General features: G+C 41.2%; 1 protein-coding gene across 2 annotated transcripts; it reads left to right on the plus strand.

Annotated features, from left to right (window-relative positions):
* The first annotated feature begins 219 nt into the window (after nt 1-219).
* Nucleotides 220-13700, plus strand: tor4aa (torsin family 4, member Aa). 2 transcript variants are annotated; one of them, XM_028025205.1, is made up of 3 exons: nt 220-590; nt 6852-7286; nt 10481-13700. In XM_028025205.1, the coding sequence occupies exons 2-3, from the start codon at nt 6852-6854 to the stop codon at nt 11321-11323; spliced, it is 1278 nt and encodes a 425-aa protein (XP_027881006.1). In that variant the 5' UTR covers nt 220-590; the 3' UTR covers nt 11324-13700. The 2 variants fall into 2 exon arrangements, with proteins under 2 accessions (XP_027881006.1, XP_027881005.1); XM_028025204.1 differs by lacking the exon at nt 220-590 and adding an exon at nt 1652-1840.
* Nucleotides 13701-15290: the final 1590 nt, after the last annotated feature.

Here is a 15290-nt window from a genome sequence, read left to right on the forward strand (position 1 = left end):
AGTAAATCATAATGTCGTGATTTTTTTTGTTCTTTAGAAGGCTTTTAAAATAATCCAGCATTTCATCGATTTGTAACTTTAAACAGGGACAAATGTGTATATTTTATCCTTCGTGTCTTCTCTGCACACTGTTTACATTTTCTCTGCCGCTAACTAAATGCCTTCAGGAAGAAAAGTTTTGAATTTCTTTCATTGGCTGTGCGTTGCACGACGTGGGCGCACGCTGCTAAGGTCCGCCTCTGATTGGTTGACAGGCCGGTGATGGCTCCGCCCCTCGGAAGCTGCAGCTGATATTCTTGAATTCTCCTCAGTGAAGGAAGAGAAACAACAGAAACCGACTAGTTTGGTCCACTTGCTTCGGACTGAAGCCTCACCAGCTTGTCCAGTTTCGTTTTTGCGTTGCATTAATTTCAAGCACTTTGTTTGAAGTTTTGTTTGGCATACTTTTTTTTCTTCTTCTTCTCGCATTATCGATTTGGTGCCGAGCTGAAAACCTGGACGGCAGGAACCTGAACGTGAAGAGAGCCGGTCCGGGTCACTGTGGGATGACGCTACTGGACCTCAGCAAGACGCTCTGGTTCTTCTGACAGGTTGGTCTCAATCTGAATTTTTCTGTGTTTTTTTTTCTTTTCTTTTTCTCCGTTGTTTTATGTTTCAAAGATTTTCCTTCAAAGTTACCCTTTAGATATTAAGACTCAGAATTTTGCTGCTTTCTTCAAACTTCAGACACCAGAAACACCGATAAAGTTCCACTTTAACTTTAAGCTGCAGCAATATGCTGAACCTTTATAGAAAACGCTGTTTAGTTTGTTTTCATGTTTATGGTTATTTATTCATTTTCAGTCGTCCAAGAGCAAATTTGCGAGATAATTTCTAAATTCAGATATTTATGCTGTTGGTTGTTAGCGCCAATAATCATTCAAGTAATTATCACAGATTTTTAAAAAATAAAATCGTATTTGCGGCTTTATTCAATCCTTGTTGAAATAATGTGACCAGACCGCCTGATGAGGAGGATTCCTCCTTCAGATTGAATTTTCAGTAAACATATGAGACTAAGCTTTGTTTAAGCTAAGAATAATATTTTAATATTTAGCGGGTCTCGCGCAGTGTGCCATTCATGCTGCATTTCTGGATTTCCAAGTTGCAATTCTGACTTCCTGCCACTGGGGGAGCTGTTGTTCATATTTCCAGCTTGGCATTTCTGACTTTTCACTACAAATCATAAAAGACAAATCTCGTTTTTCGTTCCAGTCGCTCGCGCCAGAACCTCAATTATGCAAAAAGTCTCGATTTCACTGCGACTCCCGAAACACAACGCATCTCTCTGTTATCCTCAACTATTTTATTTCCAGAAAACATTCAAACCAAACAGAATCTAGACAGAATATCTCTTTATTTTTGCTCATATAAGACCCTCTGTGACTCATAACCTCTGTGGTGAACTGGTTGTTTCCTCTGTCGTCATGGTGACTGGAGCAATTAACTGCACTTCCAGTTAAACTCACTGCAGAAAGGCTCGATATAACCACAAACTGATTCTCAGATGCCTTTAAAAAAAAATATATATATAATATAATAAGCCAGAAAAAGCTGATCCTGAGAGAGAGTCTTAAAAGCTCGAGTGAATTAAAGGAAACAATCATTAGTTAGAGGAGAGACAGCAGAGAGAATAAAAAGAGGAAGAACGAGGCGGAGCCCGCAGTCTGAGGGCTGAGATAACCAGGCTTCCTGCGCGCCGCTGCGTGGGGCTTTTCTCTGCCTTCATTCCAACAAGCCATGGACTAAGACCTTCACTGACAGTCGGCTCACTTTGGACGATCTCATGCCACATTTGAAGGTAATCGGAGAGACAAGTTTTCTTGAGTTTTTTTTTTTTTTTTTTTTTTTTTTTTTTGGCGTTTTCGCAGCTGAGCTGTAGCTGGAGGTGATGCGCAATCTTCTCTGTGCGCGGCTGAAAACACGTCATTTCATTTTGAAATACACGCTTTAGTGGAATCCGACCTGCAAACCTGTGGTGCGTTCGTGTGCGCAAACGTGCACGTTCTGGAAAAAATGCTGGATTTATGAGCAGGAGACTCATTAAAGCGACATGTCTAAGTAGTAGTAGCAGCAGGGTGAAGTTTTTGATCCGCCTGGAATGTTGCTGGTCTTTCAGGTCTCTGCATGTGAAGACGCAGGGAAAACAAACAGATGGGCTCTGATATCCCTCTGCTTTCTGCTCCCACTGATCCCACTTAAATTCTTTAGCGCTGATGTAAAAGAGCCGTGTGTGTGAGTGTGTGTTTTGTAACTTTTCCATTTTTCTCTGATCGGTCAGACAAAGCGTTCGCTGTCCTTTGCCTCTCCTGGGTGGAGCTGATAGCTCCTGTGCTGTGAGGCCTGCTGGGAGGTCAGGTTCACACTGCTGCAAAAGTCTGAATGAGAAGTTTCTGCAAAACACGTCAGCAGAGATTTCTGGATGAAGTTGAACGTGCGGCTTGCAGAGAAAACTGTTGAGTGTGTCATCACTCTGCAGGGCCTTGTGAAGCTTCCCGAATCATCTGGTACTTCCCTCTTTCTCTCTCTCTCTCTCCAGTAACAGTGTGATTTTTTTTCTTTTGTATGCCATTTGAATATTATGTAAGAAAAAAAAAAAAGAGAGAGAGAAGCTTTCATTTAAATGCAGATGCCTACCTTTATCTTATCTGATGTCTGCCTGGTAGCTTGGCTTTGCCTGAATCTCCCTGCATGGTTGCTGTTTTCACAGCAATCTGCCTTTTTTTTTTCAGTCAACACTTATTGATCTGCTGCACTTTCATGCAGCTGAAAGTTGCTGATAGTTTAGCTGAAACTTTGCAAGAAAGCATTTAAAAAAACAAAACATTTTAATATCACACGTCTGTGTGGTTGCAGGCACATGTGTTGTCGATTATGACGTTGAGCAACACTTGGTTTGGCAACGGAGCAAAGCAAGACGGATGGCAGAAGCATTAAATCCATCAGCTCAGAGCCAAACCTTCCCCACAGCTTCACCCACATGCACCGAATGCCACAATCTTGATTTATTATTGTTTGGGTTTTTTTCCCCCATGGAAGTGAAAAAGCTCAACCTTTTGACCTGCTATGTTTTAGTTCCGAAAAACCACAAATCCTACAGTCTGCAGTGCAAACGGAGCACCGGTCGAACTGAGACGAACGCAGACGTCTGCCGTGTTCAAACTCTTTTAAATGTAAACTTTTATTGCACTTCCTCCAAACGCTGTTTTCGGAGCCGTGGCGCCGCAGACGCACTTGCATCACGCAGCAGAGCTCTGTGGTTGTGAGCAGAGCTGGCTGGTTCTCCATGATGACCCTCCCGTTTGAGAAGATGTCCTGACGGAGCGTGACAGTAAAGCAGGCTGACGGTGTTTCACACTTACTGACGGGTTCCGCTTTGCAGTGCATGTTTCAAAGTAGAAATGTTGCTGCGATGGACCAAATTGGTCTTCTGTGGTTTTTAACCACGATTTTCTGCATCAATAACCAACCTTAGTGCTGCAAATAAGAGAATTCACCGTCATGTTCTCTAAACTGTGGTTGTTTCAACCCCCAACAGTCGGCATTTTGCTTCCTTGAACCCACAAAGGAAAGACGAAAGGACGTCCTTCTCACGAAACCGTCTCCCGTGTTAAACTGTTTCTTGGAAATTCACCATTTCACGCTTTTTTTCCCACATTCCTTTTGTACCTCTGTGCCTAAATTGTTTATATTTGTCGATTAATTCTGGCAATAAATGGTCATAAAATGCACACATCTCACAGGTAACTAAACTTAATTGTGCATTCCAATTTTTTAATCATTTGTTTTTGCCACAGATTGTTTCTGTTTCAGTTCATCAAACACCTTTCAATATCAAAGACGACACAAAATGCCACTCTTCAAATGATTTCACATAGAAAGGGGAAAAACCTCCTCAAATCAAGTTGGCTCTGTGTGAAAAGATTCGGTTTCACTTGTCAAGTGCAATCACATCACCACGTTTCCTGATGGTAGACTGTGTAGAATATAGAAAACTTTTATTATTGATGACCAGACGACAACATTTCATACCTGCTGAGTCTACAGACGCATTTTTTATTTTTATTTTTTGGCGCTGTCAGCAGGATCATGGAGACCAAGAGCAGAACCAAATGTTGTTTAAAGACTCTGGTTACATTAGCGTTTTATTGGCTTGAGTAAAGACTAAAAATAAATAAAATACTGAACTTAAGCATTCATAAATGGTCAAAATAACACAGGAATAAATGAGTCCACAGTCTTTTATATTGTCGCTGTTGATTTTCACACATCCCGTCACTTCAGCTCGATTCTTTAAAGATTGTTTGTCTTTAGATGTTGTCTGCTGCGATGATTAAAACCCTGCTAAAATTCTTTTCATCAATTAAGTAGTGATTTAAAAAGAATAAAAAATTTGTCCGGGATACTGATATCAATGTGTTGTGACGTGCTATTAAACGGTTTCCTCTTGAAAAATCCAGGATGTGCTAAAAACAGAGGAAGGATTAGACAGCATTAGAGGAGGCGTCATGGCTCTGGCTAAACGCTGGAGTTGTCTACTGAACGCTAGCCCCTTCCACCGCAGGCAGGTGGGATTAACATACCTGCGTGGTAAACGAGGGGGTTGAAGTCTGCTCCACCTCTGACTCACAAAGCGATCAGCTGCCAGCGTCGTAGCCTGAGTCATGCAGTGAGTTTGTACGGTTTGTGCGAACAGCCAATCATTGGATTTTTTAAAAAGCGTAAACAAGACAGGGAAACTAAGAAGACGACATGCATCATTTAAAATCTGAAGCATCAGTTCGGGCAGCAGCAGCAGGACGACTACGCCGATGACTCGCCGTCACTGCTCTGAAAAGCGCAGCACGGACGGACAAAGATGCTGCATGACATCTGCCGTTGTCCTGGCAACTTGCGAAAGCCACGGCTGTAGATGTCGCCGTCTACTTGACGGTTTTGTCCAAGAGGCTAATGACTGCTGGCAGCCTTTCAATAGAACCCCACTTTGTGCAGCCTGAGTTTATCCCTCCATGATGCTACGGCGTCATTAAGTGCAGAACGATTCTAATGAGAGCGATATTTTCTCGTAGAATCTTACACAAGGTTCCTCGTCACCTTGAAATTGAAACGGGTTAACCGAGTTCTGTTTTTAACTATGTAGTATTAACAACAAAACTGTCTGACTAACAGCTTTTTCAAGTTTTCTCATCCTCCACAAGAAGCTGATCTAGTTTGTTTGGCCCGGCCTTTAACCTCCTGACTGGAGGTCAAACTGCTCCTCCCACGTGTGAGCTAATCCATTTTATAACAAGCATGACCTCAATGAAGCATAAACGTGTTTCATTGCATAAAGAAGAAGAAGAAAGACTTTCCAAAACAGCAATTTGTTCTATAAAGCGACAATAAATTCTTTCCATACCTGCAGTATTCTCCTTGCTGGTCCGGCTCCACCACAGCTGGCCCGGCTTCTCACACCTCAAACTGAAGGCAAAACTGCCAACTTGTAAAAACGTTTCCTTTTTTAAACAGACAGGTTCTTTCAAGCTGGGCTCCGTAAGGAGACAGGAAATCCCCCCCTGCAGAGTTTCAGACAGAAAGAGGAAAAACGGTCGCTGCTCACTTTGCAGCATCCAGCGGCCTCTCGGAGCCTTCAGAGAAAAATGTGGGATTTATTTAAGAGAGCAAGTTGTTGTGTTATGATGCACATTTAAAGTGATGAAGTGCCAGTAAGACCCGGCCCCTGGAAGGGAGCCTAGGTTGAATTTATGTCCAATGATGGACCTGATCGATTTAAAAGTGCAAACAAACAAGTTAACGCCAATAAATATCAAAATGTCCAGTTGCTAAAAAATAGAAACAACAAAATCAAGGAGTGAGGTGTTTGAGCAAGAAGCAGTTATTATCCAGCCATCCAGCCCACTGAGGTCATAATAAAACTTTAGTGCTGTAGTTGAGATAAATTTTTATTAAAACCTGGGAGATTTCTGTTTCATCTTCTAATTTTCTTCTGACTGGAAGCGATGCTAATGTTTTGGAGGGAAGCCAAAGGTTAAGGTCTTCCAAACTAAAAGACTTGCCACCAAACGGAAATCATCAAAATACCAGTGGAGACATAGAGAAAGCAATGAAAAGGGTTTTATTTATGAAAGTGTCCTTTAAGACCTCTGCTACCAGAACAAACTACTCTGTGAAGTGGAAATAATTTTAAAATCTACGCTGTTGGAATAATTGTAGTTCTTATTGCCCTGAAGGAATGAGGCGCCTCAGCTCCCTGTTGGGATCAGAAGGTCAAAACGGGATCAAAACAATGTCTGTAGGTACGGAGTGGTCAGTTACAGCTAAACCACAATCTTGTAACTACACTTTAGGAAACAACTGGATGTTTCATCAGTTTCAGCTTTAAGACTCAGAAAGTCTTATTGTGGAGTGAGAACCTGGTTTTTGTTTTCTGTTTGTTTTTGTTTTTCATTGAATCAGAGGTTTGGAAGCTTAAATCGAAGCTTTGATCAGGGAAAATGACCAAACCGGATGTTTTTCCAAACTTCCAGAAAACTACAAAACCGTCAACACTGAGCTCCTTTAAGTCCAGGCTAGAAACCCAGCAGGTTAGAAATGCTTTTGACTAGTAGCAAATTCATCAACATGTTTAGTGCGTATTTGATTATTTTGATGATGGCATTTGACAAAAAGTAAAGTTTATTTCTGTCTCATAAATGGTTCCTGTTATGTTTTTTTTTTTTTTTGAACGGTCTGGTTGCTGAAACGTGTTCTAGACCTTTAGTTTCCAGGCGGCGCTGGCTCCTGTAGGTAACGTCTGTCCTCTCTCTCCGTAGATGAGTGACGAAAGCAGCAGCACCTCTTCCTCCCAGTTGGTGGAGGACTTCGAGGGGGAGCCGGACGAGGAGGTGGACAGCGATGGAGGGAAGAACCAGACGGGACAGCGCGGCCCGACCGCGCTGTCCGGCTTCGCCTCTCTGCGTGCCGTCATCCGCATCAAGCAGAAGTACCAGGCCATGAAGCTGCGGCGTCAGGAGATGGCCCACAGCCTGGCGGCGGCGGGCAGCCTCGCCGGGGCTCCAGGCCGAACCAGCCCCAAAATCTTCACCTTCGAGGTTCCTGCCTTTCCTTCTGTCCCTCAGAAGAAGAAGAGGAGGAGGAAGAGGCGAGTGCTGTTTCCCAACGGCGGGCCACGCAAAACGATGCCCAAGCAGGAGCGCAGCCGGGCCATGTACTGCCTCTACCTGCTGTTCGCTATAGTCTTTGTCCAGGTAAACCACTGACAGTCCTCCAGGCGATGGACGGCTGTGGACATCCTCACTTTGTTTTGTACTCAAATGTTTAGGTTTATGTGATTATGGAAAAGCAAAGCATAGAAAGGTTTATTATGTAGAAGCGCCAATCTAGAAGGAAACAAGAAGTTAAGATACAAAAAACTGGATTCACTTAAAGAGCCAGGATTATGTAAAATCACATATTTTGAGATTTACGTCTTGTTACAGTGTTATTCCCTCATCAAAAACACACCTGGAGTGTTGCTTTGGTATAAAGGTAATTTTATTTCTATAGCACATTTTCAGCAACAAGGCAATACAAAGTGCTTTACAGAAATTAAAAGGAAATGCAAACAAAATAACAAACCAAAGGAAAGAGCAAAAGAAGAAAAAGTTAATAATGTTGATCCAAAGTAAATAAACTAGATTCTCCTATTCAAGGTTGGTAGATAAGTATAAGTAAGTAGCCTGTGGTCTAATTCCTTTTCTTTTTTGGAAGAATAGGCGTCTACAAAGTAGTTACTAAGGTAGTTTTGATTCATTTATGCATGTTTGCGAAATCCTTTGATCTCTGTGGCAACCATTCAGCTGTGCAAAACGCCTGGGGGGACTTAGCTCCGCCTTTGAGACGCCGTTTCCAAGCTTCCTCCTCACAGAGCAGCCCTCCCCCCACAGTTCCCTCTCAGCTCCTTCAGACTAGCCAGTAACAATTAGCAAACACCTGGTATTTGTTGAGCTCATTATACAAACTACTTCTCAGTGTTACACTGGTAAAAACGTCGTTGAAGGGTTAATACAGGAGCGATGACTTCCTGAAGGCGGAGTTTCAGAAAGAGCAGGAGCTTCTTAAAGGGACGGAGGCCCAATTTCAAGGTGTTAAATATCAAAATCTATATAGCATTTTTGTAACCGCTGATGTTGGCATGGTTACTTAATTGGTGTGATAAATTGGCACTATATTGCTTGAAATTCCATAATACCCCCATATAAAGAAAAAGGCAAAATTTACAAAAAAATTCAAGATGCCAAAAAAGCTACTGAAATCTATTAAATAGACAGAAATGATCTTAAAAGTGAAATGTTGTCAAGAAATTTCTTCAAACAAGATCCAAAGTGACAAAAGAAGGCTTCGGGGAAGTTTTAACAAACAAAGAAATGCATAAAAAGCAATAAAAAGACAGAAAACATGAAAAAAGATTTGTCTACCGTTCAGAGATGACCTCGCCACAACTGATTTTGAAAACGTTTCATTGCAATTTTGAACTTTTTTTTATTTTAATTTTATTTTTTTTATTAACTTTCCTGTAAATACAGTCTAATCAATGAGGGGAAATAAGAAAACAATGTTCTGGACGTGAACAAAAGAAAAACGTACGTTTGACAGGAGAAACCTTTGACATAAACGCGCCGGCCTCAGGCAGAGCTCCTCGGTGAAGCCGCTCCTCTCTGTCTGCGCTGCCGAAGCTCAACTAATGGGATTTTTCTTTGCTGTAAGTTTTAGGTTTCGGTTCAAGCAAAACCTTTCCCCTGCCTGCTTTGTCACGCCTCTGTTTGTTGAGGCTATTATTAGCGAGCTGCCATTATTCAGCAGTCTGGATGTGATCAGGCAGATTCAGGTGCTTGTGCCCTGCGGCGCTGCGTTCAGGCAGCTGCAGTAAATACCAGCTCTAATGCACATTCCACAGAACATGACTATTGGAGCGTTACGTTGGAAACCATTAAGAGGGATTAAAAGGTGATGGCGAGTTTTCATCAGCCTTATGTAACGGACCATAAGCTTTACTTTTGCAATTTCAATAAAACTACAATTTAGAAATACATATTCTTAAGAACTTTTCCATAAAGAATGATTTATTATATCAAAAGTCATTCCTGACAGCTATGTGCTGTGGGTGTTCCTCATAGTACCATGAGTTGCGCAGTAATTTTTACAGATGCGTTACAGAGTACTTCCCCTTAACCAGTTTTTCCGTTTTTGCGAGTCACTGTAATTTTCTTTTCACAGTTTAGAAAACGAGTTTGAGGTGGGACAAGCCTTCCTCTTTAGTGAGGTGTTCAAATTTTACTGTTGGTACTAAATGGTCCAGACTAACCGTCTTCTATGTGGCCAGGTTCAAACGCAGAAGAACAAAAGTAATATTTGGGTCAATGATACTTAAATGTGGAGGATTCATTTCAGGTGCTTATCTGGAACTAAGTTCGGTTCAACATGTGTACATCTGAAAATGTTTGAATTTAAGATTTGAGAGGAACTTAAAGTAAACTCATACTGCTGGTCTCCGAACTGAAACCGTCAAAATAACGGGGGAGTTTCATTTCTTAGGATTGCAGTCATTCACACGTTTGTCTTTAGTCTTCTTCAGGAAGGTGGGAAAGTTAGTCTAGATGACTGATGTCTAGATGACGAGCAAAATAGACGGTAACAACGAAATGATAGATATTAGTACACAGTTGCTAATGGGAAACTGTACTTGATGATGTTATACAAAGAGAAGCTTACGGTAAACTAAAGGCTGCAACGATTAATTGGATCAATCATGATCAATCGATTATTGAAATTAACTAATAGATTGATCATGAACTGGGGTATACAAAACGTCTATATGTAGATATACATATATATGTAAATGTATGTCAAGTTTAAGTTTCACTACAGTCACTAAAGTAATGCTTTGCTATTGCAATAAAATGTTTATGTTCTGTGTTAAAAAGGAACTGAAGTATTAATTTGCTAATGTTATTTTTATTTCTAATAAAATAAATTTGTCTGATTGTCAAAAGAATTGATAGAATAATTGATTACTAAAATAATTATTGGTTGCAACCTTAGCAACCAATCACAAATAGTGAAATAACTACAGAGGATGCGCAGAGACACCAAACTGTTTCCTTGCCTCGGAAAACATTTTGGTTGCAGTTTTAAACTTCGCCACCAGATGTCTCTCAACTCGACACGCTGTACCTTTAACAGACTGATTTTACAACACGAGTGGCCTTTATTCAATAGTAGCTTATAAGGAAGAAGATCATAGGGAGAGAAGGGGAAGATATACAGATGACCAAGGTTTTAGCGTTATCTGTAACTTTTGAACATATAAAACTGTTTATTTAATAAAAGGCATAAATAAAGCGATGCAAAGATATTCCTGCGTGCCTTCAGATTTCTAAAACGTGTGACCGTTTCTCCCCAGGTGTACAACGCCATAGAGAACCTGGACGACCACGTTCTCCGATACGATCTGGAAGGCTTGGAGAAGACTCTGAGGCGCGAGGTGTTTGGCCAGCAGGGGGCGGTGGAGGGCCTGGTGCACCACCTGAAAGACTACCTGTCCACATACGTACACAACAAGCCGCTGGTGGTGTCCGTCCACGGGCCCAGCGGGGTGGGAAAGAGCCACCTGGGCCGCCTCCTGGCCGGACACTTCCGCTCGGTGGTGGGGGACACCCTGGTGCTGCAGTACTACGTGCTCCACCACTGCCCCCAGGAGGCGGAGGCCATGCAGTGCGCGCGCAACCTCTCCTCTCTCATCTCGGAGATGGTGGAGAAGGCGGAGGAGGAGGAGAAGATCCCGCTCTTCATCTTCGACGAGGCCGAGCACATGCACGTGGAGATCCTGGACGTGCTGCTGCAGCTCGTCGCCTCCAAGCAGTCCAACGAATACCTGAACGCCATCTACCTGTTCCTCAGCAACCTGGGCCACACACACATCACCAAACACATGCTGCAGAACTCCTCCAGCATTTCCTCCGGCCGTCACGGCAACCTGGTCAAGGAGCTGACTCCCATTTTGCGCAACACGTTGGAGAAGCATCACCCGCTGTGGACCGAGGCCGACATCTTGCCCCTGGGACTTCTGGAGAAAGGCCACGTGATGGAGTGCTTTTTGGAAGAAATTACCCGAGAGGGCTTCTACCCAGACCACAGCAACATCGAACGCCTCGCGGGGGAGATCGAGTACTACCCTGTAGTCGCAGGGCGCGAATATTCCCAGTCGGGCTGCAAGCAAGTGGTGGCAAAGGTCAATCTGCTCTGAAACGCTCTTGCGGGAAACCTTTGAAAAAATGTTTTTCTTTTACATTCCTTTTATCCATGAAGAACAAAAGTGGGAGGGGAGAGCAAGAGAGTGATGAAATCTGAAACTTGAAAAGGCAGAACTGAAAACCCAAAGTCATCAGCAGGAGCCAGAGCTGGAGGTTTTCCAGACAGATGGGAAATAAATCCTGTGAAAATATTCCAAACCCTCCTTACAGGGTCGGTCCACCCAAATGACATCACATTATTTATTACTTACCACTGTTAGCATCTCTTTCCATTCAGTACATTTACTGAACCAGGATATGGCTAATTCAAAAATAGACTTCATGGATATCAATTAATAGGCTAAATATGACTTAATGCATACATTACTAAGTCTAATAATTAATGTTATTAGATTTACTTAGGGTTATTATTATTATTATTCATGCCAGTATGAAATTCTCATGAGATGATTGAGTTTATGTTATTCAGGTATTTACTGGACGTGCTGCATAATCTGCTTGCTTTTTGCTTTTAAACAGAAAAGCTGTTGCAGCTTAACTATAATATTGATAATATTATGACAGAAATAATAATCTTATCTATACCATTATTATAAACAGATTTAAGCAGTTTAAGAGCAACTTTCAAAGAGGCATTCTTATTATGTAGAGTTTTATACTTTTTTTATTGTTCCTCTTCTTGGAGTCTAGGAAGCTAGCTAGCTGGCTAATTAGCTAGGCCATTTGCGCAGGTAGCTAGCTTGCTAACAACGCTATTTTAGTAAAACTGATATGTAGCCCAGTTGATATGTAGTTGTAGCCTTTCTGTAGGCTACAACTACAGGATGTTGTTTCAACCAGCTGACAGTAGAGTCTTGGTTAAAATGATACAGAACATTTTAGTGGCTGTAACCAACAAATGGTCATATTCTAACCTTTTAGCTAGCATTACACTACAAATCAAGTTATTGTATTTTCTTTTTTTTTTTTTTCTAAATTTGAATTTATTTGAATAATTTCTTTCCAAGGTATTTATTTTCATTCCTGCCATTATGTGACTTTTTCTGCACTGGTAGCTCCAACCAGAACCTCTTGTATTTCGTTTGGTTTCAGTATGAAGCTAACCAGCGCAACCTTTTGTCATTATATTAATCACAGATGAAGGGAGGTCGATAAGGGTGTGTATTTGGGTCACGGTTGGTTTGAATTTCCTTAAAAGTCTTCCAAGTTCACAAGAAAAGCTTTCATCAGGAAACCACATTTGCACAATGCAAGGTGGGTGTGCTGGACTAAAAAAAGACAAATGTACCTTCACAGCTGTATTTAGACCTGAATCAGTTATTTAGATTCTTTCTCAGATCTAAAATAACTGAGAGCGAATTGGATCATAAGTATTGTTGCTAGCATGAGGTAACTTTGCTGCTGTTGCACAGAAATTTCCCCCAAATACTTTTCTATTCTATTATGTCGGAATCTCTTTGTAAACTTAAAAAGGTGATGTTTGTAAAATCGTAAAATCTTTGGCAGATTTTTAAATGTTTAAGTTTGAATTTAGAGCTGCACATTTTTAAAACTGAGACCTCTGGTCTCCAGACGATACCAGGACCCTTCTGGGACCCATGTGGGTGGATCTTAAAGTGCACACAAACTTGGTATAATGTCAAGATTTTGTGATGTAAAAAAAAGATAACTTCAGGACTTTTTCTTCCTATACTGTGAAATGTGTGCTCTGCAATTCAACAAAAAAAAAAAAAAAAAAAAAAAAAAAAGAAGCCAGGGGTGGAGATTTAAAAAGAAAAATGCAAACGCTTGGTTTTGTTATTTATATATGTATTTTTGCTATGTGTCTGTAAATTGGGTGGACTAATCCTTGAACCGAAGTAGGCAGCTCAAACAGAAATGACTCCATAAGGACTGAAGAACATGCATTACTTGATGCTGCATTACCACAAAAGGAAAGTGGAGCTTTTCTTCCAGGACCTACTAAACCACCAGGCTGAGACGTTTCTCATTCGCTGATCATTAAAACCAAAAGTCCTGTTCTGTGATAAGGTCCAGCCTGAACCCATCATGCAAATCATGCAGGAGAAGCAACAGAAGGACGCTCTTTATTTCTGCCAGCAGTGACGTGACTTTTGCTCGCATTCGATCATTTCTTTAAAACACGACCCGCGTTACAAGACCAGTTTATTTATTACACATTCAAAAACGCTTTTATGATTCACGCCGAGTTTACAATGGAGGGGCTGAACTCGGAGTCGGCACAGACCCACGCCAGCAGTCTAAATGTTTTCGTGGAGTTGAGAGGTTGGATTTTTTGTTGCTGTTGTTGTTCAGTCATCTTCGTGTTAATGTACCGTGTCAATAAAAGTCATTAATACGCTTTATAAACATGGATGCTGGGGGATTCTTCTTCAACACGTGTGTCAAATGTTTTAGGACAATAGTTTTTATGAACTTTAACTTTGAGTTGTATCTTCTCTATAACGTCACACACCCACACACAAGCTGTCGATTTGTGAAGTTGAAGAAACGGGCCTTAAAATTTAGGAAAATCTTTTGCAATTTTGCTAAAAATTGTAACTATAGCTTGTAAAACCATTGTGGATCTTTCGCTGTGATATTCCAGTCGTTTTAGTCTGAGTGTCTCTGCAGCTACTTTAAATTATTTCAGATCCCTTTTTAGTTGCTCTCTATGAAACTCTATGAACTTTTAGACTGGACTGTTTTGCATTTATCTGCAGTTCTCTACTTTTATAGAGTTCTCTGGAGATTAGAGCAATTTTACATAAAGCGTAGTAATACTTCTATGGAAAATTCTTCACTCTGTTACATTTAGTTCTCTAGACGTCTGTTCATAAGTTTTTGGTGGATGCTTGGACAATTATTCCCGCTAGTTTTGGAAGCTGGAGGGATTTACTTTTTTACTTTCTGACGAGGTTTTGTTTTTGTGACAGATAGCAGCATGAATAAACTCAAATAATCCCAGAGGAGCAGGAAAGGAGGATTCATGGATGGAGAAATAAGAGCAGAGACGGAAGGAGGAAGTTCAAACCGTCTCTTCCATTGAGCATAAAGGTCAAACATCGAATCCACTGGCTTTTCAAACAAACGGCCAGGTGGAGAGATTTAAACGGAAGCGGCAAAAGCCAATGAGGTGGATTAGCAGTGTTTGCCAACTGATGGTGTCTTCCAGGACATCGTCTCTGCTACCTGGAAATTGAGCTGTTTGCATGTACTGACAGTCATGAGGCTGTTAGACAGCAGCAGTCTGATGTGTTCCTTCATCTTCATGAAGCTATTTGTTCTCTAACAAACCTCTAAGACCTTCATGGAACAGAAATGATTCATGTGGGCCAGTAAAAAATTTAAAGTGGCAGCATTATGTGTTTTCCAGCCACATGGTGCCATTTATAGAACAATCAAGTAACTATGCTACTTCCACTTTTATGAAACTGCTACATCAAATATGACTTAAAAAAGAATTTGACTTCAGATTTTAGCGCCCTGAAATTGGGATCTCTTTCTTTAAGAAACTCCTGCTCTTTCTGAAACTCCGCCTTCAGGAAGTCATCAAAACATGGCTCCTCTATTAACCCTTTAACAATGTTTTTTTTTTTTTTTTAACCAGCGATGCACTAAGTAACTGGCAGATGCACAGTTCCACCAGGTGTTTGCTAGTCTGAAAAGAGGCTACAGCTAAAATACAAAAACGTATACAATTTTATTTATTGTGAATTATACAGAAGACAATTAAGGCCACTGGAAAAAGAAAAAGAAGGCGGTGCTTCTACAGTAGAAAGTGTTGCAGCATTTAGGTGTGGTTACAAAAACACTGAGGCCTGGACCAGTTAAAACAGAAACACAACCCTCCACGTGCATTAGAACCAACATGTGCACGTTTTGTCTTGCTAACCACTAATATTTTTTGCATCCTTCCGGCTGTTGAGTCATTTTCATTGGTCTGTAGCTGCTTGGCAG

This window comes from Xiphophorus couchianus, chromosome 8, assembly GCF_001444195.1.
Source record: "Xiphophorus couchianus chromosome 8, X_couchianus-1.0, whole genome shotgun sequence".
Classification (NCBI taxonomy): domain Eukaryota; kingdom Metazoa; phylum Chordata; class Actinopteri; order Cyprinodontiformes; family Poeciliidae; genus Xiphophorus; species Xiphophorus couchianus.

Coding starts and splice junctions, on each gene's coding strand:
- tor4aa (XM_028025204.1), top strand. Junction 7,287..10,480: donor TCGCTATAGTCTTTGTCCAG/GTAAACCACTGA, acceptor GTTTCTCCCCAG/GTGTACAACGCCATAGAGAA.